Source organism: Hermetia illucens, chromosome 7 (assembly GCF_905115235.1).
Source record: "Hermetia illucens chromosome 7, iHerIll2.2.curated.20191125, whole genome shotgun sequence".
Taxonomy (NCBI): Eukaryota; Metazoa; Arthropoda; class Insecta; order Diptera; family Stratiomyidae; genus Hermetia; species Hermetia illucens.
Genome location: NC_051855.1, coordinates 13,877,552 through 13,905,504, shown reverse-complemented (window position 1 = coordinate 13,905,504; position 27,953 = coordinate 13,877,552). Strand labels below are relative to the sequence as shown.

At 39.3% G+C, this 27,953-nt stretch overlaps 1 protein-coding gene across 4 annotated transcripts; it reads right to left on the bottom strand.

The window, feature by feature from the left end:
* Positions 1-75: 75 nt before the first annotated feature.
* LOC119660741 (metabotropic glutamate receptor 7-like) lies at positions 76-27,039 on the bottom strand. Of its 4 annotated transcripts, XM_038069445.1 has the most exons (15): positions 26,896-27,024; positions 25,938-26,699; positions 15,738-15,869; positions 15,141-15,320; positions 10,356-10,522; positions 8,922-9,076; positions 6,591-6,830; positions 5,992-6,155; positions 4,705-4,814; positions 2,730-2,826; positions 2,444-2,667; positions 2,079-2,359; positions 1,672-2,009; positions 1,454-1,591; positions 76-469 (listed from the first exon to the last, which is right to left on the bottom strand). In XM_038069445.1, exons 2-15 carry the CDS (start codon positions 26,355-26,357, stop codon positions 155-157), a joined length of 2,961 nt encoding a protein of 986 aa, XP_037925373.1. In that variant the 5' UTR covers positions 26,358-26,699; positions 26,896-27,024; the 3' UTR covers positions 76-154. The 4 variants fall into 4 exon arrangements, with proteins under 4 accessions (XP_037925373.1, XP_037925372.1, XP_037925374.1 ...); XM_038069444.1 differs by having other exon boundaries at positions 25,938-27,039; XM_038069446.1 differs by having other exon boundaries at positions 1,672-1,976; positions 25,938-27,039.
* Positions 27,040-27,953: the final 914 nt, after the last annotated feature.

Below are 27,953 nucleotides of genomic sequence, written 5' to 3'. Positions count from 1 at the left end.
ATAGAGATTGATTCTATTAGGGCTAGAGTGGCCTTTTCAGGATATTACAATAAAATAAACACAAATCTTCGTACATATATATCTAATGTTAATATATTTGCTCAAATACTTTGAAAAAAAATTGTCTAACAACAACGTCAAGATATAATCCTTTTCACTCTGATATCGGACTGTTGGTTATCTCGGCGCTCGTATTGATTTTTCTTAATTCGTACATTTCCTCGTCAACATTAGATTCCATTGTTTGCGATATTGTCGGTATACTTACGGTTTGGGATATAGTGGGCGCACTGACTGTTTGTGATATACTTAGCCCAATACCACTTGTACTCGGCATCAGGGTTGTTGTATAAGGGCTTTCCGGCGACGTAATTGACTGCTGTGTATGTGATAGCTGATTATTCGATACATTTGAACGAAAACGTAAACCCACTGAAGAGGACCGACCCGGAATTTCCTTTCCCGCCATCTGAAATTATATGATTGTATATTTGGATTACAATTATTTATTTTAGTTTAGAAATAGGTAATTATCTATAAAAGGAGCTGCCCATTTCCTCAATGTACGATGGAAAATCTAAAGCAGACATGGAGACTACGGAAGGAAGGAAAAGCGGTAGAAAATATGACTTTTTGTTGAATCGATACAGAAGAATTAGCACATCCCCTATAGCAGTGTTAGTGACTGTGAGGAAGATTCAATCTAGGGAAATTAAAAAGCGACTCATACCAAAAAACTGTTCCATCTTGTCATCGAAGAATTTTCAGTTTACAAAAAAAAATTACAAGGGGAGCTAATTAATAAAATATGTATATATAATGCAAAAGTACATTATTGATCGTTGGGATAAAGATAGTACTGCAAAAATTCATACATACAATACTTCAATTCGCTCCATTTGCAATGCAGAAAAACACTCGTAACCCTGTGCACACATTACACAGATCACCCAAGTCACCTTACCGGCTGATCATCATTATCATGATATCACCTCACTCGCCGATGTTTGAATTAAATCGCACGTCTCGCTGAACTGAATATGTAGCGTACTAATCGTGTCGCTCAACTTCTTCTGTGTGATATTCTGTGGTGATATTTACCAGGATTAAACGATTCTATTTTGCTGGCTCTCCTCACTTGGCTAGCCTCTTATACGATGAGTCGAACCCCTAACATGAATGGATTGATTGACTTACATACAGATCTCTACCATTTAGTCCCAGCTATGATGTGACGGCATTACTATTGCAAGGTTAACATGAAGCGATGAAAACGCACGATCTAAAGGTCCAATCCGGTGACTGTAAACAAGTATAAATATACACACGACAAGGAGGTGCATAGCGTATATATGAAAACAAGAGGAATCAGGGAGGAGCCCGCTTTTATAAATAATTAACGCTAATTGCTCATGCCGTGGGGTAGAGGTATGCAAAATTCAAAATTACTTACAGCTAGCTGATTTCCAGGACCAGGGCGCACATTTTTGTCCGGTTGAAATAGCACCAAGTAAACTTTCGGGGTAAATAAACAGCCGACTACCACATAAGCGCTAATGCTTATGCACATGCAAAGACTGGCAAGCTGCATCTACAGGAATATTAATTTACAAAAGTTTTGGACAATATATCAATTAAATGTAATGTTTAGAGCCTTAAATCTTTAATTACCTTATAATCACTGTTCGATCCAAAATATATAGGAAGGAATGCCAACCATACAATACACGTAGAATACATAGTGAATCCAATATATTTAGCTTCATTGAAATTTTCGGGAATTTTCCTTGTTTTAAATGCATACACCGTACAAAGAACAATTAGTAACATATTAAAACCCAAAGATAAAACCATCGATTCCTGTGACGCTTTGCACATTAGTACGGCAACCAAACTCTGCGGATAAATCTCCTTCTCTGAAGCCCGATCGTACCAAAGCCACAATGTTGCTCCAGTTAATTGAAACGCAACAATAGCTAAAGATCCGAGTATCGTCGCAAAAAGAGGTTCTATTCAGTTTAATGTATCCTGAGTATCTCTAGTCCTATATTTGCACCAAGAGAAAAATCTTTACTTACCTATCCAGATAAGTACTTGGGAAAGTGGTGATATATATAAAGGACGTTTCACTGTTTTTACCCCCATATTAAAAATTCGTGAAATGCGATTCGTTTTAACAAGTATAGCGCCGTAACACATACTGAGGCCCAAACCGAGCCCCAAGCGTACGCAACTGCACATTACTTCGCCGGGTCTGCCTAAAATCACAAAAGTCATTCCGTAACAGAATAGCGTTCCTGTTAGTAGTAAGTAGCACAGTTCACGACCTGAAGCTTTTATCACTGGAGTATGGTTATATCTGTAAGGATATTTACGTAGATATATGCATAAAATATAATAACTTTCTAACGTCAGGTATGAGTCACTCGCAGCAAACACTCACTTGATAAAAATTGATGCTGTGAAAATAGTTGATAAAATTCCAAAGACTGATACAGCCAATGGGACAACTGCCCATGGGTCATCCCATTGTATTACCTCGGGTTTAATTTTCTTACATCCAGTACGATGTTCATTTGGTGCAAAACCAGGTTTACAAGATACGCACGTGTCGTTGCTTACGTAAGCATCTTCACGACATTCTACACATGACCAACAACATTGATCCTGTAAGTTTAATAGTCAACAAAAAAACAGAACCATAACAACAATTGACTGATTTTTGTAACCTGATGATTTCGCACTGAACCCAATGGACAGTCTTCACTGCAAATTAACCGTGGCACACCTAGCTCAAAAAACAACTGATCACGTTTTAATTCTAATCTGTAATATAGGAAAAAAAATATTGTAATATATTTTTGGGAGTTTCTTGTCTATGAAAATGACTAATTACATTTTAAAAACAACTACGGCTTTGTTCGTAAAGAACATACCAGGTGGGTTGAAAATCCGTAAGCTAACATGGAGTTAGCGCGTCTAGTATTAAATCCATATGGTTTTTAGTTAAGCCTAACTTTCAAAAGATACGTATACAAATTTGATAGCTGTCGGACTATTAGTTTACTGGACAGAGCGTTAGGCTCAGGAGCGCCCGCCTGAGAAGACTCAGGCTAAGGTTCTAAGAAAGCCTACGAAAGAAAAAAAAGGTGGTCAAAGCCAAACCGGTGGCAAAAGGGCCCAAAAACTAGAAAGCTGCTCGAAGCAATACCTAAATGGTGGTTCCGCGGGACTGGGGCTGGAAAAACCGGTGGTGGTTTTTAGTGGGTACGAATCCCACATGCGACCGCTTTAGCTCTGTCGTTTGTGAGGTGGAGCTGAAGGGGACGTGTCCTAAAATTTTCCAACTCCTTGTACGAGCAAAGAAAAAAAAATTAAAAATCAGATGTGAATACGCCATTCAAAAGAAAGTGCTGATATGAAACAATTTTTTTTGCAATTTATCATGTTGCTTCATACAACTCATTAAAACGAGTATAATGACTGTCGCTTGAGTGAGGACAACACACTACTAAACTGCTATATTTAAAAATAACGAGTTTCTTTTCTTTTGTCGTTATGCTTTGTGTGATTCTTTGTTTCCATTTTGCAACTAATTCAAAACAAACTCGACAAGCTCATATTTTCAGCAAAATCTCAAGCCTTAATCCCGACCACATATCCTCGCATATATCCAAGATGTATGTTTGCCTTGCCAGTCTACTTTCTCAAGAATTAGGCCGCTACTTTCGCTACGTCAAATTTTCGGAGGATTTCCCAAAGATAAGATGTTATGGTCTTCCCTCGTTTATTATAATTGCAAACAATAACCGTGAAGTGCGGAGGCCAGAGGAAATAACGTTGAGCCACGTCTCGACTCCGTGCAGAAAGATAGGAAGCAACACACACTATCCACTATCAGGCAGAAAAGGGAAACAATTCTGTCTAAGAAGAACAATTACTATTTCTTACTTGGAAGTGGGTATACAGTACTTCATGTCAGCCCCCGCGAACGGAGATAGTGGGGTACAAAAAGGAATAACAACTGAAATTTTCGTCACGTTCGTGGAGATGAAGAGGATAGGGAGGGTTCATAGGAATTCAGGCCTTTTCGCTGACTGTCAGTATAACAATATAAGATATTGAAATCTGATATGAATTCTACTTTACGCTATCTCCGATTTTGAGGCTGGATTTCTTATGGATGAAATTTAAAAGCTGTTGAGGAATCGGTCCCTTAATTTCTTGACGAACCATTGTGGGATGACTGCCTATACAGCTGTGATTACTGCCTACATAGGAGTTATAACAACCGATTTTTAGTATTGGATATAAGATGTATGTATCTACATATTAAAGCTGTGGAAAGTAGGAGAAAATTTAAGAATAGTGCAAACATCAAACTTGAGCTAAGCCTTGAGATGCCATACAGCACTTCATTTTTGAGGTAGTAACCATAGCGGTTACGTGACCATTTATGACTTTTATTTCTCCTTGCTCGCTTACTATCAAAAGTTTTTTCAATATCATATCAGCAATTATGGGCAAATTATTCCACAAAGTGAAACTTTTCTTCGACTTGAAATTATACTACATATAATCCACCCCACCTCGCATGACTTTCATAAAACTTTTAGGGCATGTAACCTACATACATATATATGCAGCAAGGAAAAATAAAACTTTTACAGAATATGATAGATGTTTGCCTGTGTATATACTCACTCTTCCTTCCACGTTCCGATTTGTACATAGTCATATCTCCCGCTAGATCTTTTCTGATACTGGTAAATGTTGTAGAATCCAAAAGCATCCCCATCTTGATTGAAACGAACCTTTAAGGATGGGAGAAACGCTTATAACTAAACATGCTATAAGATTTACTTATACATATATACATATACGTTAAAACGCTCATTTGAAAAAATACACTTTTTTGTGCTACCTTTATATATTATAAAAAAAAGATTTAGTTATTTCTTCCTTCAAATTTATTGACTGTGTATTCTTAGATTTTCAACAATCTCAGCGACAAAACTCGATGTCTGGTCCGCCAATTTTGGAGGCGCAAATCGAATCTCACGCGCCGTGCACCTTTCTTCCTCAAGACCTCAGCCCCGGGGACAAAAGGCTTTAGCTTGGACACGGAGACGTTCTTGGGTCTGCCGTCGACGTCAAGCCTATAGAAGTACTCCCCTCTGTTCAATACTTCATAGTAGCGGGTAGCATCCACGCAAATCAAGACCTGTGTGCAGACGTCCAGGTCCTTGGGAGTGTTAGCCTTCGTCGAAGAATGGCGGTATGGCGGGGGTGATTTTAATTTTGCCACGGCGTCCCGGAGCAAGCGCAAAAGCCCAGTGGTGGAAAGGGCTGATCTGATTTCGAACACAGGATCGCTGGGGAGTCTCAAATACTCCCCGTATACTAGCTCGGTGGAGCTAGGGGCAAACTCCTCACGATTGGCTGTACGTAAGCCAAGTAGAACGACCACGAAGAATAATCGTGTGCCATTATTTGGCCTTCAGTGTCCTATGTCAGCGTTCTTGCATCCCATTGGATTGTGGTATGCAGTCGTCCAATGGCATTTGAAGCCTAGCAGTTTGCCTAATTCCGAGAACAGGGTAGATTCGAACTGCATTCCCCGGTCAGTAATGACTTCAGCTGGAACTCCAAATCGTGGGATCTATTCCCGACAAAGGGCCTCGCCGAACGACTGCACGGAAATATCGGCCAAAGGTATTGCTTCAGGCCACCGCGTGAACTCGTATGAAAACGTTTTGTAGAGCGAGGGAATAAGCCTACTTCTTTCTGTACGTGCTTGATAACTTTACACTTCTGGCACGCAATGCACTGTCTGGCCCTGAGGCTCTGAAATCCTGCGTAATCTTTCTGTGCCTCGGTGATTGCCGAAAAATGGTTCTAACAGATGACCCAAACCGAAAGATAGCTACATACTACTACTGCAATCTGTCTTTTGCTTATAAATCTAATAATTAACTATACTTAATTTACCTTTGTACCTTGTTGTCCGATAAAGGAAACATTATGGATATATTTAAGGAGTTCAGCACCGCCCGGAATATGTTCTTTTATATCACACAAAACGTAGGGCATATGCCCACAATAATGTTCAACGATGTTGTGCAATGCGTGAGCCATTGCATAGACTGCGTCAACTGTTAAAATAAAAATAAGTGGAAGAGATTGTATAGAATTAAGAAAAACACTTTTCAACAATTACTGGTTTTTATTCCGTAAGTTAAAAAATTTTATTTTTGTTTATCGTCGGCGTTAATTACATCGAATATTTTCCAAGTAAAATGGCTCAATATCCTCACTGATGTCACCTAATGGCATTTCTTTATCAACTCATCGAAGCGATATTTAAAAGCAGTTTTGCTCCATGATGTTGATCTGTATACTTCCATTCTTGTCAGAAGTGTGAATAATAAAGAAGGTCTGACAATACTTTTAATGTATGTGATACGATAGAAAATTAGTTGGTATTTTTATTAGTCCCGAATATTATTTTACTCATCACTAAATTCAGATTCAGATTCATAAATAAAAAAAAACTAAGGGAAGATATTTAATTCATATTATTCACTTACCAACAAATGGCACCAATCCTTCTTGATCGTAACCGTCGACAGTTTCTTGTCCATTGCAAACTTTGGGACCTTTCATGTCAAACGTGCATTTATTGTGTTGCTCCCAAAATTCATTAAACCAAACATTACGACAGTTTATAATATGTTCAGTCCTGTTCAAACTCTGTCTTATATTTTTACTACTCGTACAAGAGTGTGAGTTCGTTTTGGGCCGTAATGACTTATAATATCTATCAAAGCCTGCAATAATTATTAACGAAAATTTCCAAATCAAACCACAAACTTTTATCCAAAAACGAAAGATGTATATCTATACTGAGCAAAATTGAAATGCGGACACCGTCGTATGAAATAGATGTTTTCAGAAAGGGGGAGAACGAATTGCATGTGCTTTAGTTTTTTTTACTATTGAATACAATGAAAAGAAAATTCACGAAAAAGGATAAAATAAAACCTTAGCTGAGGGCGAAAAACAAAAGGAACTCTATTTTCGTAGGCAACATTGAAATCCGGACCTCAAACTCAAAAAAATGTCCCCAACCCAACAAGGCTTGTTAACACTGGTGAAAAGAACAAGTGGTTCCCGAAATATCGGTATTTGCAAGACCTTTATTGGTCACTATCCAGGAAATCAAGGTACCCCCGATCACTTTCATGGAACTACAACGCGATCGAGGAGACCCTCAATAAGAGTGTCTACCTCCTCTATTTAGTGAGGGGAACGAAATTGAACTCTCTCACTGCCCTTAAAGCTATTACGCATACAATAGTGCAATGGAACGTTTCATCACCATCATCAACGGCGCAACAAGCGTAGAAGATGCCAAATATTTTGGGCATGGTTCTAATAACTAAATTTAAAAAAAAAAATCTAGATGCCAGCGCGGAGAAGTTAGGTATTTGCCAAGACAGTGACCCTAAACACAAAACGTGAACAACAAGCATGGGGTAGTGTTCAATTGTCCAAAACTATTCAAACCTCTCCTCCTCGGACTGCAATATTATTGAGAACCTGTGGGATTATGTCGACGGTAGCCTTCGTGAAGGATCCATTTCGAGCAAAAAAACTTGATGGATGTCGTCTTGAATCATCATCAACGGCGCAACAACCGGTATCCGGTCTAGGCCTGCCTTAATAAGGAACTCCAGACATCCCGGTTTTGCGCCGAGGTCCACCAATTCGATATCCCTAAAAGCTGTCTGGTGTCTTGGCCTACGCTATCGCTCCATCTTAGGCAGGATCTGCGTCGACTTCTTTTTATACCTGAGCTATTTCCCATATAGACCATCATACGGATTAAGTGGTCCGCCCACCGTAACCTATTGAGCCGTATTTTATCCACAACCGGACAGTCATGGTATCGCTCATAGATTTCGTCATTGTGTAGGCTACGGATGTCGTCATGAATAATAGAGAAAAATCCTAGCCAAATATTTACCACGTTCCTCAACACTTATATATTTTATACCACAGTGCCCGGATTTAAATTTTGATCACTATATGTAAAATAAATTCCATCTGTAATGATTCCTTGCTACACTAAATCCGACAAAAAGTTTTATCGAGGGGACATGAACCATGAGTGAAACTTAAAGTAAGTTTAAATCCAAAAGCAATTTAAATTAGAAGCCCAATCTGAAATTAACCCCATCCTGGCCATTATTTGATTACTCCCAAATTAAATTCAATTATCTAAACTCAACATTATCCATGTCAAATTATATTCGGGCTTTATAATACTAACAACGTTTTGTGGAACTTAACCCTTGTCAGTTATATCAGTTGAAAATTAGATACCTCCTCCCATTTCAAATCGTCCTTTTCCCACGTAGAGAGACACCGGATGGTGAAAAGGAAATACTAATATCTCCAGTGAGGATATTATGTTTTTTATTTTCCATTCTTGATTGGGTAGCAACATTATTTCTCTGTTTGTGGCATAGATGAGGGGTTGAAAGTGTGAAGCGATAATGATGAAGAAATAGGAAAAGCTGCGAATGCGAAGGTGTATAAAGTACATGACTAAGCTGAATTATCTGAAATTCTAAATTGATTTTCCTTCCTTTTACTGAGAAAAGCGTAGCCCAGCTTAAAAATAAAAGGAATATTCAAATGAAAAGTGGTCCTCTCAATTCAATGGAATATTTAAGGCTCACGGATGGTATTAATTTCCTTTAAAGCATAATATGTTGGTAGCGTTAAAAGTATGAAGTCGATTTTTTTGAAAAATGTCCCCAAATACTCAAATCAAAAGAAATATATTGTTTGAAGATTCTTGTTTTAATGCAGCGAAACATTATTTTATCCAATATCCAAGAAATACAACCAACCATCTAAATTTGTTCGATGTGGTAATACTGTTATTGTATTAACGGCTGCCTCTTCTTGGTCACGTACCGGATGAACCTTAGCTCCCCATGAATCACTCGCTATCCAATAAAAATACCCTGTACGATTGGCTCGAACGCTAGCCTGTAACAATTTCCTGGATATTTCGTAAAATAGGAAAATAAAATATAAATTAATTCAGAATGAACGATTATTCTTGACTTTAGTATGCTACCAATTTTCTAAATTATAGATTATCCGTCAATTAGAAAAATTTTCTATATTCTATAATACTTTTTTCGAGATACTTTGCCATTAGTATTGCTTGTTGTTTGCTTTGACTAAATTCATGGTCGAAAAAATAAGCAAAGAAATTCCGATTTCCTTTTATGTCAGTGATCCTTTAATTCTCCGTATACGTATTTCGGCAACCACTTGCTGCCTTCTTCACCGGAATAAGCTTAGACATGTCCTTAATCTAAATATATACTATTTTCATAACTACGCTCTAATTTTATCTTAATTTACATATCCCCTTTCTGATATCAGTGAAAACAGATATGAGTGTTCGTTACCCCTCGGACACCACCATGTCATCATGGAGAAGCCTACTACACTAAGGGTGTCCAAAAACACATGAAGATGTAAACAAAGGATTGTAAGCCTTGGAAGAGTTATTGGTAGAACCGGATCTAGTTTTCGATTGAACTCTGTTTCTAGATTCAATACGGTGGAACTACTCTGGGAGTTGAGTGAAAGCTCGGATGCTTTAACAAAAGAGGGTTTAATTTTCCCCTTGTCCAGATCGGAACCAACAATTGGGGTGTCAGCAGCATGGCTAATCCTTTAATGAGGAAGTGGAATCCACGGAACATTTTATGCCCCACCTGTGGACGCATCAGACATCAGGTTGCTACAGCTGCAGCGGATATCATTACATCCACTAGCGGAAATCCTGCGATACATAAACGAATCCGGGATATTCTGTTAGACGGGGGGAATCGAGTACAATGGATCACTAGGATCTGAGTGTTCAGAGGCTTTGCCTCGCAATTGGATTAAAATAGTATATACCTAGATCAAGGACATTTCTGGGCTTATTCCGATGAAGAGGGTATCAAGGGGCTTTCGAAATACGTATACGAAGAATTAAAGGAAAATCATTGACATGAAAGGAAATTGGAGTTTGTTTATTTTTTCGGACATATTTCGCCAAACCAATTGAGAGCAACGGATATATTGACTATAAGTAGCATTTCAAAGGACATCAAGTTTTTTCTGAACATGCTAATCTAAAATTTGGAGTTACATGCATATTTCATATAAACCATGTGATAGCAAACCGGCCACAAGGAATTTTTCGCATAACCGCATTGGCAATTATTCTGGGTTAAAAATTGTTCTTAAAAAACATATTTGTCCAATATCTAACTTACCTTACGTTGTCCTCATCAACAAACATGACAATGGCACGAGCATTGGCCTTACTCAAATTATCGATAATCCGATCGAAATCATCTATTTTCGAATTTCTAGAAACTTTCTCCGATATCGCAATGCATATTCCTAATTTGCCTGCTATTTTCACAAATGATGCTATACCCTATAAGTTTAGAGAAAACTAGATGTAGGAAAAATGCCTCTTTCGAATCGAAATCAAGCTGTGTGACGCCATTTATTTACTTTAATTTGAAGCAAATCACACTTCATTATAGAAAACTTATGAATATTCAATTTTTGAAAGGTATTACGAGGGTCGGTTTTAAGGTATTATAAGGGTTGTTGTAAAAATAAAGTTCCCAACGCTGTAATTTTGCCGCGCGTGAGGCTAGGTGCTGGTTTCCTCACACCGATCCCAACAACAATTGTCCGTCTGCGACAGTCAGTACCTGCCTGGCAGCCATTCGCGATGGAGCCCGTCATCGCCCTCACCGCCAGGTGTGAAATTTGCTTACAGCCCTGATACGACTAAAATCGATTTACTGCATGTCTATTTGGCTGTAATAAACATTTATTCGAAGTCTGTTCCACGCAATTCATATTAGGAAACCGTACGATGTGAATTCGGAATCGCTGTCAGTGTCGTATTTGGAAGCCAAATTGATGTCCAGGCTGAGCTTGTTCGTTAAAGAGATGTTGGACGAGAAACAGCGCTCATTGGCTTATCGACCCCCAGCTCCTGCGGCGTTTTCGTCGCTGTTACCTTTTTTAACCCTACCGGTCAGTTCATGCTCATGGCGTGTTGTCCCCTGACAAAATATCACATATATTAAATTCCTGAGGTTTAACGTATGGTATTGGTCAGACGAGTCCTTGCCTATAGGGTCGTATTCTTGACCCATTCGACTCTGCAAGGGAACTTCTCTATTTTGCTAGAGTAGCGGGATCAATCGGATCCACAGCCGGACCCAAAACGAACGGGGGTGCTTCGCGAATTTCTATCGAGACATTCGACTCAGGTGTGAAGAGTCCAGCAACCGCCCAAGAAAGTTGAACTGGTTAAAAACCACTCTATCGTTTTGCAACCATGCAATGCAACCATGCGACTGATGGACAAAGGCATCCCTGCCCTCTCTCACGGTAGACCTTCAAAAATTCTTCTTCTCATCATAAAACACAGAAAACGCTCTTGACATCTGGTGCCGGATTCTATGAATTCTCTCTCTCTCTCTCTCTATGAATTCTCTTTCTCTCTCTATGAATTCTCTCTCTCTCTCTATGAATTCACCAGTGGAAGTGGATGGAGAGGAATGGGAACGGATTTTGATTCGCACATTTTCGGTCTGCGGACTATTTGCGACTGGTGGAGCGTATTAGGTAAAATTCGAACACCCTGATCTGTAAGTATGCTATAGGTTGGTATACAAGCAAACCAATCATGCATCAGAAAATAGGCTGCATGAACAACAGGCTTGAAAGCTTTGGATTCCAGAGGAGCTGAGGTGATCACCCGCGCCCACGATCATCCCTGCACACGGGTAGACTGCGGTTCTATTGGCCTCAAATTGTTTCACAGGTCAAGGATTACATTCGTAATTGTGAAACGGGTCAAAGGGGGGGGGGGGTCATTTTCGATCCGATTGGACACCTCAGGTCTCGCGCCGGAAACGTTACAGTCGTTCTCGATTTTCTCTCGAAGTTTTCATTCGTGGAGCCGATTAAACGGTTTACCACGAACCTTCTGGAGAAGAGAATATTTCATGTGTTAGAAATCCCTGAACCAATAACATTTGATAGTGGGGTACAAATCAAATCTGCGGTTTGGGGGGGGGGGGGTAAACTGCGGTTCTATTGGCCTCAAATTGTTTCACAGGTCTAGGATTACATTCGTAATTGTGAAACGGGTCAAAAGGGGGGGGGTCATTTTCGATCCGATTGGACACCTCAGGTCTCGTGCCGGAAACGTTACGGTCGTTCTCGATTTTCTCTCGAAGTTTTCATTCGTGGAGCCGATTAAACGGTTTACCACGAACCTTCTGGAGAAGAGAATATTTCATGTGTTTGAAATCCCTGAACCAATAACATTTGATAGTGGGGTACAATTCAAATCTGTGGTTTGGGGAGAGGGTTTACGAGCTACGATCCCGAATTCGTGGATTTCAGGCCAGAGATATAGTATATAAGCGGCTCCTCAACGACAAAGCAGTACATTGCGAAACCGGATGGGAAGTTGCGTGAAAGTGAAGGTCATCAGTAGGGTCGTCGTAATCTGGGCGTCGCTCACGCGCTGTGTTGTTGAGTACATGCTTCTTTTGTCATCTATTTTCGAATTTCTAGCAACTTTCTCCGATATCGCAATGCATATTCCCAATTTGCCTGCTATTTTCACAAATGATGCTATACCCTATAAGTTTAGAGAAAACTAGATGTAGGAAAAATGCCTCTTTCGAATCGAAATCAAGCTGTGTGACGCCATTTATTTAATTTAATTTGAAGCAAATCACACTTCATTATAGAAAACTTATGAATATTCAATTTTTGAAAGGTATTACGAGGGTCGGTTTTAAGGTATTATAAGGGTTGTTGCAAAAATAAAGTTCCCAACGCTGTAATTTTGCCGCGCGTGAGGCTAGGTGCTGGTTTCCTCACACCGATCCCAACAACAATTGCCCGTCTGCGATAGTCAGTACCTGCCTGACAGCCATTCGCGATGGAGCCCGTCATCGCCCTCACCGCCAGGTGTGAAATTTGCTTACAGCCCTGATACGACTAAAATCGATTTACTGCATTTCTATTTGGCTGTAATAAACATTTATTCGAAGTCTGTTCCACGCAATTCATATTAGGAAACCGTACGATGTGAATTCGGAATCGCTGTCAGTGTCGTATTTGGAAGCCAAATTGATGTCCAGGCTGAGCTTGTTCGTTAAAGAGATGTTGGACGAGAAACAGCGCTCATTCGCTTTAAAACCCTCTCTGAGGATGGATCGACCCCCAGCTCCTGCGGCGCTTTCGTCGCTGTTACCTTTTTTAACCCTACCGGTCAGTTCATGCTCCTGGCGAGTTGTCCCCTGAGGGGGGGGGGGGTCATTTTCGATCCGATTGGACACCTCAGGTCTGGCGCCGGAAACGTTACGGTCGTTCTCGATTTTCTCTCGAAGTTTTCATTCGTGGAGCCGATTAAACGGTTTACCACGAACCTTCTGGAGAAGAGAATATTTCATGTGTTTGAAATCCCTGAACCAATAATATTTGATAGTGGGGTACAATTCAAATCTGTGGTTTGGGGAGAGGGTTTACGAGCTATAATCCCGAATTCGTGGATTTCAGGCCAGAGATATAGTATATAAGCGGCTCCTCAACTTAAGCAGTGTGGCAAAGCAGTACATTGCGAAACTTTGGATTCCAGAGGAGCTGAGATGATCACCCGCGCCCACGATCATCCCTTGAGTGCACACGGGTAGACTGCGGTTCTATTGGCCTGAAAATGTTTCACAGGTCAAGGATTACATTCGTAATTGTGAAACGGGTCAAAGGGGGGGGGGGGTCATTTTCGATCCGATTGGACACCTCAGGTCTCGCGCCGGAAACGTTACAGTCGTTCTCGATTTTCTCTCGAAGTTTTCATTCGTGGAGCCGATTAAAGGGTTTACCACGAACCTTCTGGAGAAGAGAATATTTCATGTGTTTGAAATCCCTGAACCAATAACATTTGATAGTGGGGTACAATTCAAATCTGTGGCTTTGGGAGAGGGTTTACGAGCTACGATCCCGAACTCCTGGATTTCAGGCCAGAGATATAGTATATAAGCGGCTCCTCACTTAAGCAGTGCAGCAAAGCAGTATATTGCGAAACTGGATCGGAAGTTGCCTGAAAGTGAAGGTCATCAGTAGAGTCGTCGTAATTTGGGCGTCGCTCACGCGCTGTGTTGGTGAGTACATGCTTCTTTTGTCTCTAAGCGGGGGCAGGGGGTGGTGTTATTGTCGCTGAGGCGGCATGAAATTCTAAGTTGAAGTCTCCGCATAACGGAATCTGGACCGACTGATCGGAGAGATAGCTGATGAGTGGGAGATGGGATGAGAGATCGTTTTTGCTTGATGAGGAGATTGGTCGCGGAGAGTTCTGCTGTGGTTATCCATAACGGAATCTGGACCGACTGATCGGAGAGATTGCTGATGAGTGGGAGATGGGATGAGAGATCGTTTTTGCTTGAGGAGGAGATTGGTCGCGGAGAGTTCTGCTGTGGTGGCGTGAGGGGGTTGACTACTTACAAATTAATTGGCGATTGTTGGCATCAAGGTGTTAAAATTTAAATTTGTAACAATTATCGGGAAATTTTTAGTACTTGAAATTATTCACCAAAAAACAAGTGTTGCGCGCATTGTTTCTGGTAACCCAGCATTGGTGGCGGGTTCAATTTAACTTGAGTGACAAATGGAAGACAAGAGGAACTCTGAAGGATTCATTGATGTGTTACAAGAATTGCAGTCTGAAAATGAAATTTGGAATGACACGGTTATTTCCATAATGAAACCCCCTATCTCTACATAATAAAGTAATTTCGCTTTATGCACTAGTAATGTATCTCAATAAACAATTTAATTAAATATTTAAAAAATTTAGAAGAAATAGAAAGGACGTATGGATGTATGTGCTTTACTTTTCAGGACTCTTCCAACTATTAGGTTCCCTGGAGGCCTTTTTTGATCCCCAAAAACTTTGTCCCATCATACATATTATTTGATTTTTTTCCTTTTTAATTTAATACAGCCGAAATTACCTTTTCACCATAGTCACCCTCCACAGCAACTGTACTAACGTAAAGCCAATTAAGTGCTCGAACAATTTCGGCCATAGCTTGCGCTTGAAAATTATCCGGGGGCACAACACGACTAAAGTATTCGAAACGCGATTTATCAGATAATTCGGTACTTGTTGAAGCGTAACTAATTTGCGGTATCTGTAAACAAATGAGGAATGAAGATAATAAATTGAATGTAAAAAAAATTAAAGATAGGGACAAATTCATTGAAGGACAGAATCATGTTTTTCGCTGATTTTGAGAAGTACATTTTACATTTTTCAAGTAATTCAAATTAATTCACACATTCTAAATTTATTCCATGAATTAAATCTTTCTCGTGTCACTTTATTTATTTATTGTTGATGAACGTACACTAAGTTCCTTAAGGAAATCACTATTTATCTTTTCATTAATGTTTGTACTTTATCTGTTTCAGGATGCCGAACAAGCAGATATTGTTGGGGGTGAGTGGTAAGTACTCTATTATTATTCTACTTTATCTGGAATATTAATATGAACGCAAAACTACAATTCAAAGGTTTTGGAAATGTTTAAATAGCCTTGTAAACTTACCTTAAACAATCTAAGAATATTGGCAACCATTATTGACACTGTACTAAAAGAAGCGCCTATGACCCCAACGACTGGTTTATGTGGAACATACGTTGGGGTTTTCCCGTTATCACATTTATACTCGGACATATCCTGTAATACACAAGAGATAAAGAATAGATTAATCCTATTGAAGGTCGTAATTAAAAAATTAAATTAATTAGTAATATCTAACGAAAGAGTTCAATTAGTTGTCTCCGAAACTCCCTTAACTTTCAATATGCATTGGAAGAGGGTGGAGGTAGGGCTTAAAATATGGTCCCCGTAAAGTGGAACAAGTCCCGTTCTCCTTATAGAATCAAATCTGAATGAAAAAAATGACGACACAGAGAGTTGCAGACCCGTATTGCTTTATTGCTCGACACGATCCAGGGAGTGTATTCGACTAGAGGTCGTCGAGGAAACTAGCAACCAAAGCCGCCTTGAGCAAGAAACGACGATAGAAGTTTAACATGCCCAAGAACTTTCGCTGATCCTTCACCGTAGTTGGCAGGGGAACGTTTTTGACAGCTTCAACCTTGTCTGGGTCTGGTTGAATTCCATCAGAGGTAATCATGTGTGTCAAAGTACCGGTCGAGAATTGTCTGATCATTCAGACGCCTATAATCTCCCGCTATTTGGCTTAGGGACCAAATAGAGTGGAGCTATTGAAAAGTCTGCAAATACCCGGTTTCATACGATCATCAAATTCTTTCCTTGCAATAGCTAGCATCTGGAGTGATAGAAGATGCACCTTTGAGAAGATCGTGCTGCACAACGTGCTTAATTCGCTGGGGAAACTACGTTCAGTAGTGATGGTACGATATTTTCAGAGGAATGCGCGAATGCAATGGTTGGCAATGTCCTTGAAAATAATGGAAACAGTGTCGTTTGCGCAGGTGGAGATTTTTCCTGACGACTTTAAAGAGGTTGCGGGGTTTGTTAGGGCTTTGTTTTACAGGTCCACCAGTCTGCGCTTAAAATGGAGCTGCTAATGTCCGCTAACACGGCACTTCAAACAACTGTAAATATTTTCAAAGGAATTTACGTCAGGACTTCATAGAGGTCAGTCCAACATATATGGATCCCATAGTTTTGTAAGAAAACTGATATCTAAAATTTGTGCGCTTAATCTAACTAGAAGATTGTAATCTTTTTATAGGTCTCGAATAATGAAGTCCTTTCTCATGTAATTGATACCGTGCAGAACGCATAGAAATATGTTCATTTACGGTCCAAATCGACTATTCCTTTAAATCAGCCGCTGTTGCAAAGCAATCCCGAAACGACAGCCGATGAAGTAATCGATTTTCCCTTGACGAAGTTATCTTAGATCTTTCCAATTCCTTTTTGCATCCAGTATTTCCCGTCGGCTGATACTTTTGCAACAATCTTAGAGTTGTCGACTGAGAACAAAGCATGCTACGTACAATATCTGAGTAACTCACATTTCCTTTGGGTTGTGGGATTACGGGGCGCTTTTACTTTTACTGAATATTACCCAGCACTTTTACCTGGAAATGTACCATTTCAGAACGTTTTTCATTGCGCTTTTCTTACCACTAGTGTATACACTCGTATGTATGTGCTTACACAAAGAGCCAACATGTTGAACATCGTTCATCAGGTGGATATATATATATATATGAACATATTAAGCGGTAATATCCAAAGTTTATTTGTTTAGGATGAACGTGATAATACAGGTAACGTCTTCAATATGTACGTATATATATATATATATATATTGACAATATACCAACGAATATGTTGACTTCTTAGACTGGAGAAATCGTGACCCAAGTTTCCTTGAAGAGGAAAAACAAAAACCTTTCTTACCTAAGGTGTCCAGCTCCTGATTTTCCAGCTTGTTTATAACTGGGGGCAAGATTTAGATAGAATTTTAAAAATTGAAAACAGAATCAGATATAAGTTTAAGCTTATGATTTTCCTCGCTCTAGCACTTTTTTCCTGGCAAAAGGGAGAGGAGGGAGGATTCTCCGCTCATACCTTTTTCTATCTTTAAATTGGTTTGTTCCTTGGATTTTCTTCATATTAGTTTCCTTTTCATCATATCGATATTTGGAGTTAGGGCTACTGATGAAAGGATTCAATTTTAATTTACTTCGTATAATTTTATTAGAGCTTAAATTATAAAAGATAGCTGTCGTATTTTCTAATCTGATTATAGGAGATAAACTTCATCGTTTTGAAAGGGAATTAGACATAATTAGTATTCATTTTGAGAAAATCAGGTAAACATTTGTTGGTTTTGTCTAGGCAAATAAAAACGATAAAACCATGCATACTTGCCTTGCTACCACCAACTCAATATCGTTGACGTTATTACTCAATAGTACGGTCGCCTTTGCTATATGGTGTGGAAACGCTATGAATAAGGAAACTTAAAAGCTTTAGGGCGCCGCAATATGGAAATTAATTGGCTGTAAAAGCTACTTGACTCTTTAGTACCGTTCAGTTTCATAAGTATCATCAACTCGTCGCCTAGCAGCATCTAAGCATTAGCCCCCACTCGGCTAATCGCCTTTTCTTTCAATACACCTTTGCATACTCTTCCCAGCCGAAAGGACTCTATTGTTTACTGCGGCATTTAAACAACTCTGAAAATTACTGACTAAATCTATATATGTATGTAGGTGGTAGGATTATAGGGTTGTGTACAGACTTGATAGAAAAAAACATATTTATTAAATAGCAGTGGAAGTAAGAGGGCCTCTTTTGATTTGTCCAACCATTGAATATGCTTCATATCAACTCCGGTGGATATCTATACTTACACCAATCGTAAGGTGTAAAAGAACACTCACTTCCCATTCATCTTCCATTCTATGCTTGCGTTGTTTCTTCCAGCAACAATTAAAGGGAGAAATATTGAACATCCTTGTGGGTGCATAAAGTGAGGCCCTTCAAAAATTAAATGAAGTGAAGCATCGTACCGAAAGAAAAAGGCTCGAAAACCATTCATTTCCTGTTCGTAATAATACTGTCTATCTTCTCTTTTACATTATTATATCTACCCTTATGGCTGACCTGGATAAATTAATCACATTGAAGTGATTTCCATTTTCATTTCTTGTCCATTTTGGTTTTTATTTGAGAGTGATTTGAGTTGGATGGCTAGTAAAAGCTGGTTCGTTTCGTGTTGCGAGAAAGTGGGAGATGCGGTAGAATATTAATAGGAAATTGCATGATTAGTCGGCATGGAATAGCAGATAATAGTGAAAAAGAGTAATAAATCTATTTATTTCCCCCATCAAAGTAGTGAAGTATTGCCTGAAGTTAAAGATTGAGACTGGGGTGGCGCGGGTATGTATGAAGCGTCAGAATAAGTATCAACTACTTTTAAAGTTTTGTTTGAAACAGACAGGCGAGCACTCCAGCTGGACATTCTAGGCCTAAGCTAAGTAAGATGGTGGCACTGGAGAGTACTCCTCCCCCTCTTGCGGCTAATATGCTTTTGCACTCTGGAAAGCTGAGTGGTAGCAGACGGGAATCCAGTGAAAGACTTTGTAAAGCTTCTTAAAGGTAGCATTGTGAAGGTGATGGATGTTTTGACAACACCTTGCTGAGATTTGCCATGGGAGAGCACGGTCTTGGAGATCGTAACAGTAAGGGTGGGAGATTTATGGATTTCTGAGCCGTGACATTGGTGAGGGAAGCGTAGGATGCTACAGAGCGGAACATAAAAAGAAGCGCATGTGGTCGCAAATCTTTCGATGGTACTGTGAAGGACGCTGACGGTTGACTCCTCACCCACGATGATGATCTGCTACTTCTACTCGTATGGGAATGGTGGGAACCCGAGTCTTTTCCGAAAGAGTGGAAGAAGGATGACAATTAGAGGGGTATCTGCGTGCTCCGTGCCGCCGTAGCTAAAGTAATCCTATAACACATGAAAAAACTGCTTAAAAGCTTGGTCGACAGAGATGGGGTTGTTTTCCGCTCCGGATCCTCCTGTGTTGACCATGTCAACACCCTGCGGACCATTTTGGTACAATGTGTGGATTTTAGAACTTCACTTCACCTGCTCTTCATCCATTTTGAGAAAGCTTTCGACAGCGTGCAGGGGGAGAGGGCAGAAGGGTGACCACGCTGATGACGTCTCACCTAAAAAGAAAAGGGAGGCCAGTACAGTTAGACTGAAGATATACACCAACAAAACCAAGGTTCTCAGTCAAGACAAGATGGCCAATGAATGTGTAGCCCCAAGTGATGGCGGCCAAGGGGTAAATGGCAACCACGTAACATAATATAGGCATGCAGTTTTTTCGCTTTAATGAAATTAGTCTGTAATAACAAACTCCCACTTGTTAACGAATATCGACTGCTGATTGATATGTGACTTTCTGGTAGGTCCTTTTAGTAGCAGAATTCACTTTAAAGTATGATGTAAATTTCATTATAAAATGATTAATTTCATAATGAGGTTAAACTTAACGTACTTCATATTTATACACTATCTGTGTACATGCATGTTTATATAAAATATTAATATACTTGATTGATGTGCAGTATGCCAGCTACATAATACCAGAAGAGAAGGAAGGGATATTTGTGAAAATTGATTACCTCGTCATCATCGAAATTTGTGTCTCCGTGAAAATATCGTCATCATTGCTTTCTTTTCCAAATGTATGTAAACAAGACGGAAGCGAAGTGTGCACATATCAAAAGCAAACAATCTATTACAGTCGCTAGTGTTGTCGAAAGCGAAAAAATTATACCAAAAAAATGGCAAAAAGGTTCGAAATGGTGCCTTTATATCAGAGTATAAAAGGTACAAGCAAAAAAAAGAGGGAGGGAAAGTTGGAGAACGCACATCGAGACGCTTATCAGACGATACAATGAAAAGAACAAAATATTTGCCCCCTTTTAATAAAGATATCAAAAGGAAAGAAAATAAACAGAACCAGGCGCAACAAAAGTATTGGTACAGCAAGGATAATGGACGGATTCTAATAAGTATCTCCCAAATATTAGATAACGTGGTACGAATTGGGAAGGTGTTAAATCACATCGGAGCAATGTTCGTTCCCAGCTTCCTCAATGCCTTCCGGAAAATAAGATGTGCCATACATGGTCCTGAAGGTACAAGCATTTGCTTTTACAGGTATTCAACTAGGCGGTTTACAGATGACGTCAATCGTTGTCCTACTGCAAGATAAGCGATATTTCTATGCCCAAGATGGCGCTTTGCCACAAATTAAGATACATTAAGGGAGGCTTCTTTTATGATGTCCTAGTCAAAAAATGCCAATCTACCCACTTTAATCACTTTCAAGCTGCGAACTTTCCCACCACTATCCTTGACACCTGTATGTACGTCGCAAGCTCTAACTTCCATTTTGGGTTATCTCCAGACATGCTGATCTCTATCAGATCCAAACAAGTTGTATATACCAGAATATCAGAACTCTTATTTTTTATACAACGCACTTTTGAAAGGGCCACCTATTTTCTCGGTTATTTTCGGAGATGAACGGCTGTACAATCATGAAACTTTGCTACCCCCAATATTCTGTGATGGCATATCTAAATAATTTTTTCTTCGAATTGCGAATAACGTCACATCGTTTTTTGACTGTCAGCTTTCGCAGCTGCTTGTTTCACCACTACTTTGTTTTTGGGATTTTACGGCAATTTTGACCTATCTCACGAAGTGCCCGCTGATAGCGTATGAGTTCAAGTCTTCAGTTATTCATGTCACTCAGCAAAATGCGTATTTGAAGTACTGATGAATCTGGAATGGTACTAAAATTTGTTACCTTTGATAACAAAAAGGCAACACTGATGGTCTCCTTTCCCGGCCTTTTTTTTATTGAAGTGTTATACAACGACGCATACAGAGCTGCTATTGTCGGCGATATTCCATTTCCCATTCGTTTTCGCTAGTCGAAAAGTCCTAAGTATCGATTTCATCTTTAATTTGAATCTCTTCTCTTTAATGTGATTTGAAAGACGGATTTTATTTTTACATTCCCAAGGGTATCGTAAGCGCAAATGAGGATAATGAATTCAATTATTAAAATTAAATTCATTTCGTTCCTCTATTATCTTTACTATTGAGAAATCTGTCCAGTATTCTTAGCAATGTTCTTCTGTACTTGTAAAAAGTTCGATTTAACTTTATCCCTGAAGCTATGTCTTTTCCCAAATAAGGATTCATTACGACAATTTCAAGGGATACTTAAAGTATATTTTGTACATATTCATAATTTATAGTACAACGATGATTCCTTTTTTAAACCGGCAAGGATGGACTTAGAAGGTCAACCGCCAAAGGATTGCTGTTATGCACCACCAGTATTAGCCCCATAGGAAAAAGATTTCAGCTTCCACAGCAGGCTCCCCTGCCGATAAATGATGAACATTGTTGATCAGCCGACTAAGAAACTTAATGTTTCAGACAGTCACACTTATCATTTAATATCATGCGCATGTCTCCTTTATTTCCACTTGTCGCCCTACCAACAATTTTTGATTTCATGGAGGAGAGAGGGGTTGAAGGTCGGATGTATCGCAGTGATGGCATATTTTAACGCAACGTTTGTGTTTAAGCAATGATAGGGAGGTTCAAATCTTCAGGGATAAATGGCTGTCATTCATTCTCAATAGTTAAATTACAGATTAAAAACAAAGCTGAGACCTGTTCCGGATAGGACTCTTCGCACTCTAACTCAGGGAAATCGAAATAAGAGAAAAAGAGAGAAATAAAAGTGAGAAAAGTACCCAAAAAGAACGAAATTAAAAAGACCGAGATTCGCGATTGAAAGAGGGAGATTAAACCACGCTCTCAACACATTTATCAGAGCCCACAATTTCGTGGAGGTGTTTCCGCGGGGATATGGCCGGAGAATTGGGGATGGTTTTTAATGGGTGAGAATCCGACACACTGCTACAACCTGACGCAGCAGCGTCTTTTTAAGGTTTCCACCTCCACCCATAAAAAAAAAGTCCAATTAACTATTATTTAAGTTAGCTTTAAGTAAACATTGTTAAGTAGTAAGTCATAAAATCTGTCGCCAATTTCGATCACGCTGCCCCCAGGATAGAGGTGAGGTAGCCTCTCCTGGATGAAAGCGTTTCTTTCGCAACCTTCCCTATCCATAAACTAGATACATATAGGGAAAATTCAGTTTTAAATATTATGAACTATTAATAAACCGAACACTTTTAACAGTTTCACTAAGTATGCTGATTTTTCCTTGAAGAAAATGGAGGAACAATAAACTAAACTTGCATTATTTAACGATTTCAGATAAACAGCACCCATACAAAGCCCATTAGTAAGAAGGAAAAAAAAACACGAACCAAAACAATGATAGAATACACAAGATGCAGAGTATATCTGATAACCTCAGTCCTTAATGGCTGGATATTTGTATCGTAAAAGTATCTAGTAAACGAAATAGCCTCGACATACATAGTCATAAAATATGAATGAGTCTTGAATGGTAATAAAAACAAGGAGGAACAAATTTTCGTATAGCACATTTTTTTTAGGAAAAGCTACTACAGGGGTCCTTATCATGTGGACGCATATGATGGTATAAGAGCAAATCAGTGTGTGAGATACAATACAATGTGGATGACAGAGGGTGTCCAAATTATTAGGGCCACTCACATTGTTCATCTAATTTTAAGATGTTATTGTTTTTGGAGGATATGTGTTTCTTTTTTTTCAATATTCTGATAGCAATACTTTTTTTGAACGTAGTTTCTAATGAACAATGCTATTTTGTCGTTGGCGACTGTCAAAGGCGGAATCTACTCGCACTACTTAGCAGCCGCGGGTCTTTGATGGCGAAGGCTTACTACCAATGCCAAGTCAGGGAGGATTTGGCTTGCTTATAACATAACTCGATCACAAGAGTTCCTGTGCCAGACGCGTGCAAATGCATTCAAGATTACGACGGTCTGCACGGCCACTGGCCTATATCCTAAAATTTGCATTGCCAAAGCTACGAAGAAGGGGAGGAAAACCTCAGGCACTTCCTCTGTGATTGCCCAGGTCTAGCTAGAGTCAGGCTACGGACATTGGGTAAACCATTCTTTGGGGATCTCAGAGGGATTTCTAGCTACAGGGTGGGAGAGCTGCTTTCCTTTGTGAATGCTACGGGCTAGCTCTGAAGATCTGAGCCTGGGTGTCTATATTTCAATATCACAGTAAGATCAGTTGGATATAACGTAAAAGAACTGCGTAATCATATCGACGTCCATTAAGAATTCACTTCCTACCCCTGCAATTATGAGAAAGTACCTCAATAGATGCAAATAATATTTGAATTTCATTGTTGGTGTTTGGAAAATGTAAGTAGATTTCTTTTTAAAAAAAATGGTCAGCCATATAGCTTCTACATTATATCTCTATTTCACAAAGTTCAAACTCAACAACCTTTTTCGAGTTTGCCTTTCTCACGAATCATCGATATATGTGTTTCGGCACATGGGAGGCATGAACCACGACTGTATTGCCGGTGGAGAATAGAATAGATTCATCGCTGAAGCATCGTCAGCTCAGCGCTGGGTTGTCTGTGACCACTACTTGAGGAGTGGCTGTGATGGCCCCGATGGTTTGCTGGTACCATCGGAAATTTGGAGCTGAAGTGACTAAATGTACCACGGGATGTCATTGCAGAAAACATTAAAATTTTAGACAGATTGCTCGTGTTTTTGTGATAAACGAGTCCAAGGTGAGATCGATTAAAATGAAAGGCAGATGGCATGCCGCCTCTACGGTGGCCCACCCCAACCTAAATGCTCATTTTTTCAAAGGTGGCTCTAGTAATTTGGTCTCCCACTGTACCTTCTAATGATATCGTTTATGCTATTCTCTATTCGTAATCTTGTCTGTATAATCGTCAGAAATTATGTTATTCAGATTGACTAGTCTATGGGCACGCCGGTTGAAGAACACTTATATATATTTCTCAGAGCAGGTCCTTGTGGTTTTCGATAATATTCGATTATCCATAAAAGATATATAAGCAGCTTAGAAAACCATCTACTTTAAATTATAAGTTACTTTATTCGAGCTTTATTTAATATAACGGACACAGAGGTGGAAGCTATTTTTGAGAAGTGCTGCACTGAGTTAAAAATGCATTATTGCATATTGAATTATCGATGCAGCCTACCAAAAAGGAAGTGACTCCTACAATTGATAGAATCGGCGTCACATTCAGGCGGCGCTGGAAGGTGTCATTACCCCCCTCTTGCTGGGAAAATAACCCCTGGATTTTTTTAAACAAGAACGATTTTATAGGCGCTATCCAACAGATTTATGTTCGCTTCCGAACAGAGCTCCTTAAAACATTCCCTCTTACTCCACTAGATGGCGAGCTTGAAATTTTTGCGGGTTTCCCTATAGGCATGCTCCTTTTGCCCTTGATCGATCCTGCCTTTGCGCTCTGAGAAGTTAATCTGCCTCGGTGGAAAATCGATTGAAGGCTGACAAGTTTAATATTCCACCAATAATTGGGTCTTCTTGTGGGGAATGAGTAGCTCCTAGGCATCGACACGTTACATGCTTTAGAGATGTTTTCTGCGACATGAAGAGCTCTATCCGTGTAGATTTTTTTTTTACCAAATATAGTCATGTGGGGTATCAAATTAAAGGTCTCGGTTAGTACTTTCGGAAGCCGGACTTAACTTTGGCATTTGTAGGAGAGGTGAGGAGTACGGGAGGTCGACAGTGATAATCGAGCCTGGCTAGCACAAAGACGTACAAGCACATGTCGACGGAGCACTTCGATGGAACTTGAATATTTGCGGACGGACCTTCATGGTCAATTTTGCCAACTTTTTAGATTTCTGGGAAAGCTCTCACCTCTTGGTCGCCTACGGTTACTTATCATGGTCCTTGATCAGCATAATCTCTAGTAGTCATTACAAGATATTCAGTATTTATGAAACATTTAATTACGAGAAAATGTAGAAACCAAACTCCACAAAGTGATGGTAGTGTTAGGATAATATTTTTCTGAATACATCTGAAATTGTCAATATGCAAATCAGTTTCAATACTCAGATATATTAATTTTGTGTCATTCGATTCGCTAAGCAAATTTACAAAGGCTGGGATAGTATTTTTAGATTTCCAAATAATTAGTGAGGTATTATTGAAAATTTAGAAGACCAGAAACCAATCTCTACACTTACCTGATTCATATAGTAACGAACGAATTCCATTGATTGTTCTAAAGCATATGTATCACTACTACACGAGTCGATAATTAAAACACCAATCGTAGTGTTTGGCAATAAATGTGGATCGGCATTAATTAAGTCAACTGCATATAGCATAGCTTCAAGCCTTTGAACTCCTTTCTCCTCCTTAACGGCTCCACAAGGATAATCCGGCCGTGCACCATCTAAGCTATGCTCATGCATAGGAAATATACCGCCCAAAATTATATCGCCTGTGATTCGTATAATTTTGCCATTATGCTCTAAGTTTTCTGCTCTCACATTGACTATAATCACTGAATTAACAGCATATAGCAACAAATAAATGGACATGAAATGATAAAATGACGAATAGCGACCGAGGACATGTTTTGCCCGAACAGAACTCATCATTTTCCATTTGTTAATTCCTTTTACTGCTTAAGCCGAGGGTTAATGAATGCTCAGGCGGCGTTTTTTTAAATAACCCATAATGTGTGGAAAGGAATAACGTCTTCTCATAATATCTTTTGTAGTACATCTAATTTATGTTTAGTTGCGCTGCGTAAAATGTAGTGGACCTAACTTATTATTATCTGTCCTCCCTGCAAGCCCAGATTTAATCATTTCAATCTCCTTCCTTTTACGATGGTAGTTACCACTTAAGGATCAATTTAGTTTTATTGTCACCTCGAATATAACTTCTCTGAGAATAATTGTCACAAGGTTCGCTATTAATAATGAGTCACGACCTTTCTAATGAGAAAATTCGATCACATCGCTGTACACTTAAACATAGAATATTCTTCCAATTTGTTTTTATTTCTATCAGAATAGATTCGTAAAACACATTCACCAGTTCGACACATATTCTAAATTTGGCGCCAAATCGGAAACTTTAAACTTCTGTAGAGGCACACGTCACTACTGTCCAGGATAACCATCCTTTCACCTTTACTTGATCCACTCAGAATACATATTCTCCATTCCTTATGGAACCGACTTTAGGATGTTTGAAGCACGAACATCCTGCGAAGCTGAAGCTGGATCAGCATGATGGTGTCGAAGACCATTCAGCTCCCAGGATATCAACTAACTGAAATTTCTTGATACTGCTGTCTGGTTGCTACTGCTGGCATCCATATAGTTTCAAATTTGGGAATACTGCGCAAGGATGCTATTTCTTATGGTCAGAGATATTCAGCATCCAGCCAGCAACACAGCTCTGGGAGCTTTGTGCACCTCATCCCCTGAACAACAGCTGAAGTAGGTTGAAAATATGTCTTCAGTGTTTAGTGTGGTGCAGCAGTTTCAAACATGCTGTTGCTAAAAGCAATTTCACATGCAGAAATTATTCTGAAAAAAAGGACAACAGCAGAGACGTAGTGTTTGCGGAGTTGATTTGAAAATAATTAAAATCCTTAACCGCTGGGTTTTTATAGTTTTCACCACCGATATGTAGCTTGCAGCAGAAACATAAGTTGATTTTTTCTGGTTACCTCGTGCCAGGACAATTCCATTTGGTTTTGAATCGACCTTAAGAAAAAAAGGAATACAACAGATGTCATGCGACACGAAAAATTTATAAGAATAAGAAGTTAAAGAAACACAGAAACAAGCCGAATTTTATGGTTTGATGGACATGTTCCTCGATTCTTCGGCTCGCATATTTTAAGTTAATGGTTGAATAAGTTCTTTGTATTTGAATTATAGCCAACAATAATTGATTTGCGACGAAAACGAATATATGTCCTATTGATGTTTGGGGGCATATCTAAAATAGACCCGAAAATTCCCTGAACCAGAGACGACTGAATACTATTTAAGAAAATCTTTAATATAGAAAGTGTTAGGACGATATTTCTATACGTGCATAGACGGCTTTCTAAGCTTAATCGGACCTTATTCCTTAATAAATCACTTATTATAGCCCAAGATCCGATAAAAGCAACTTTCCATTCAGTACTCCTAAATTAGTTTTTATGTCCTTCTTTAGTAAAATGCCAAGGT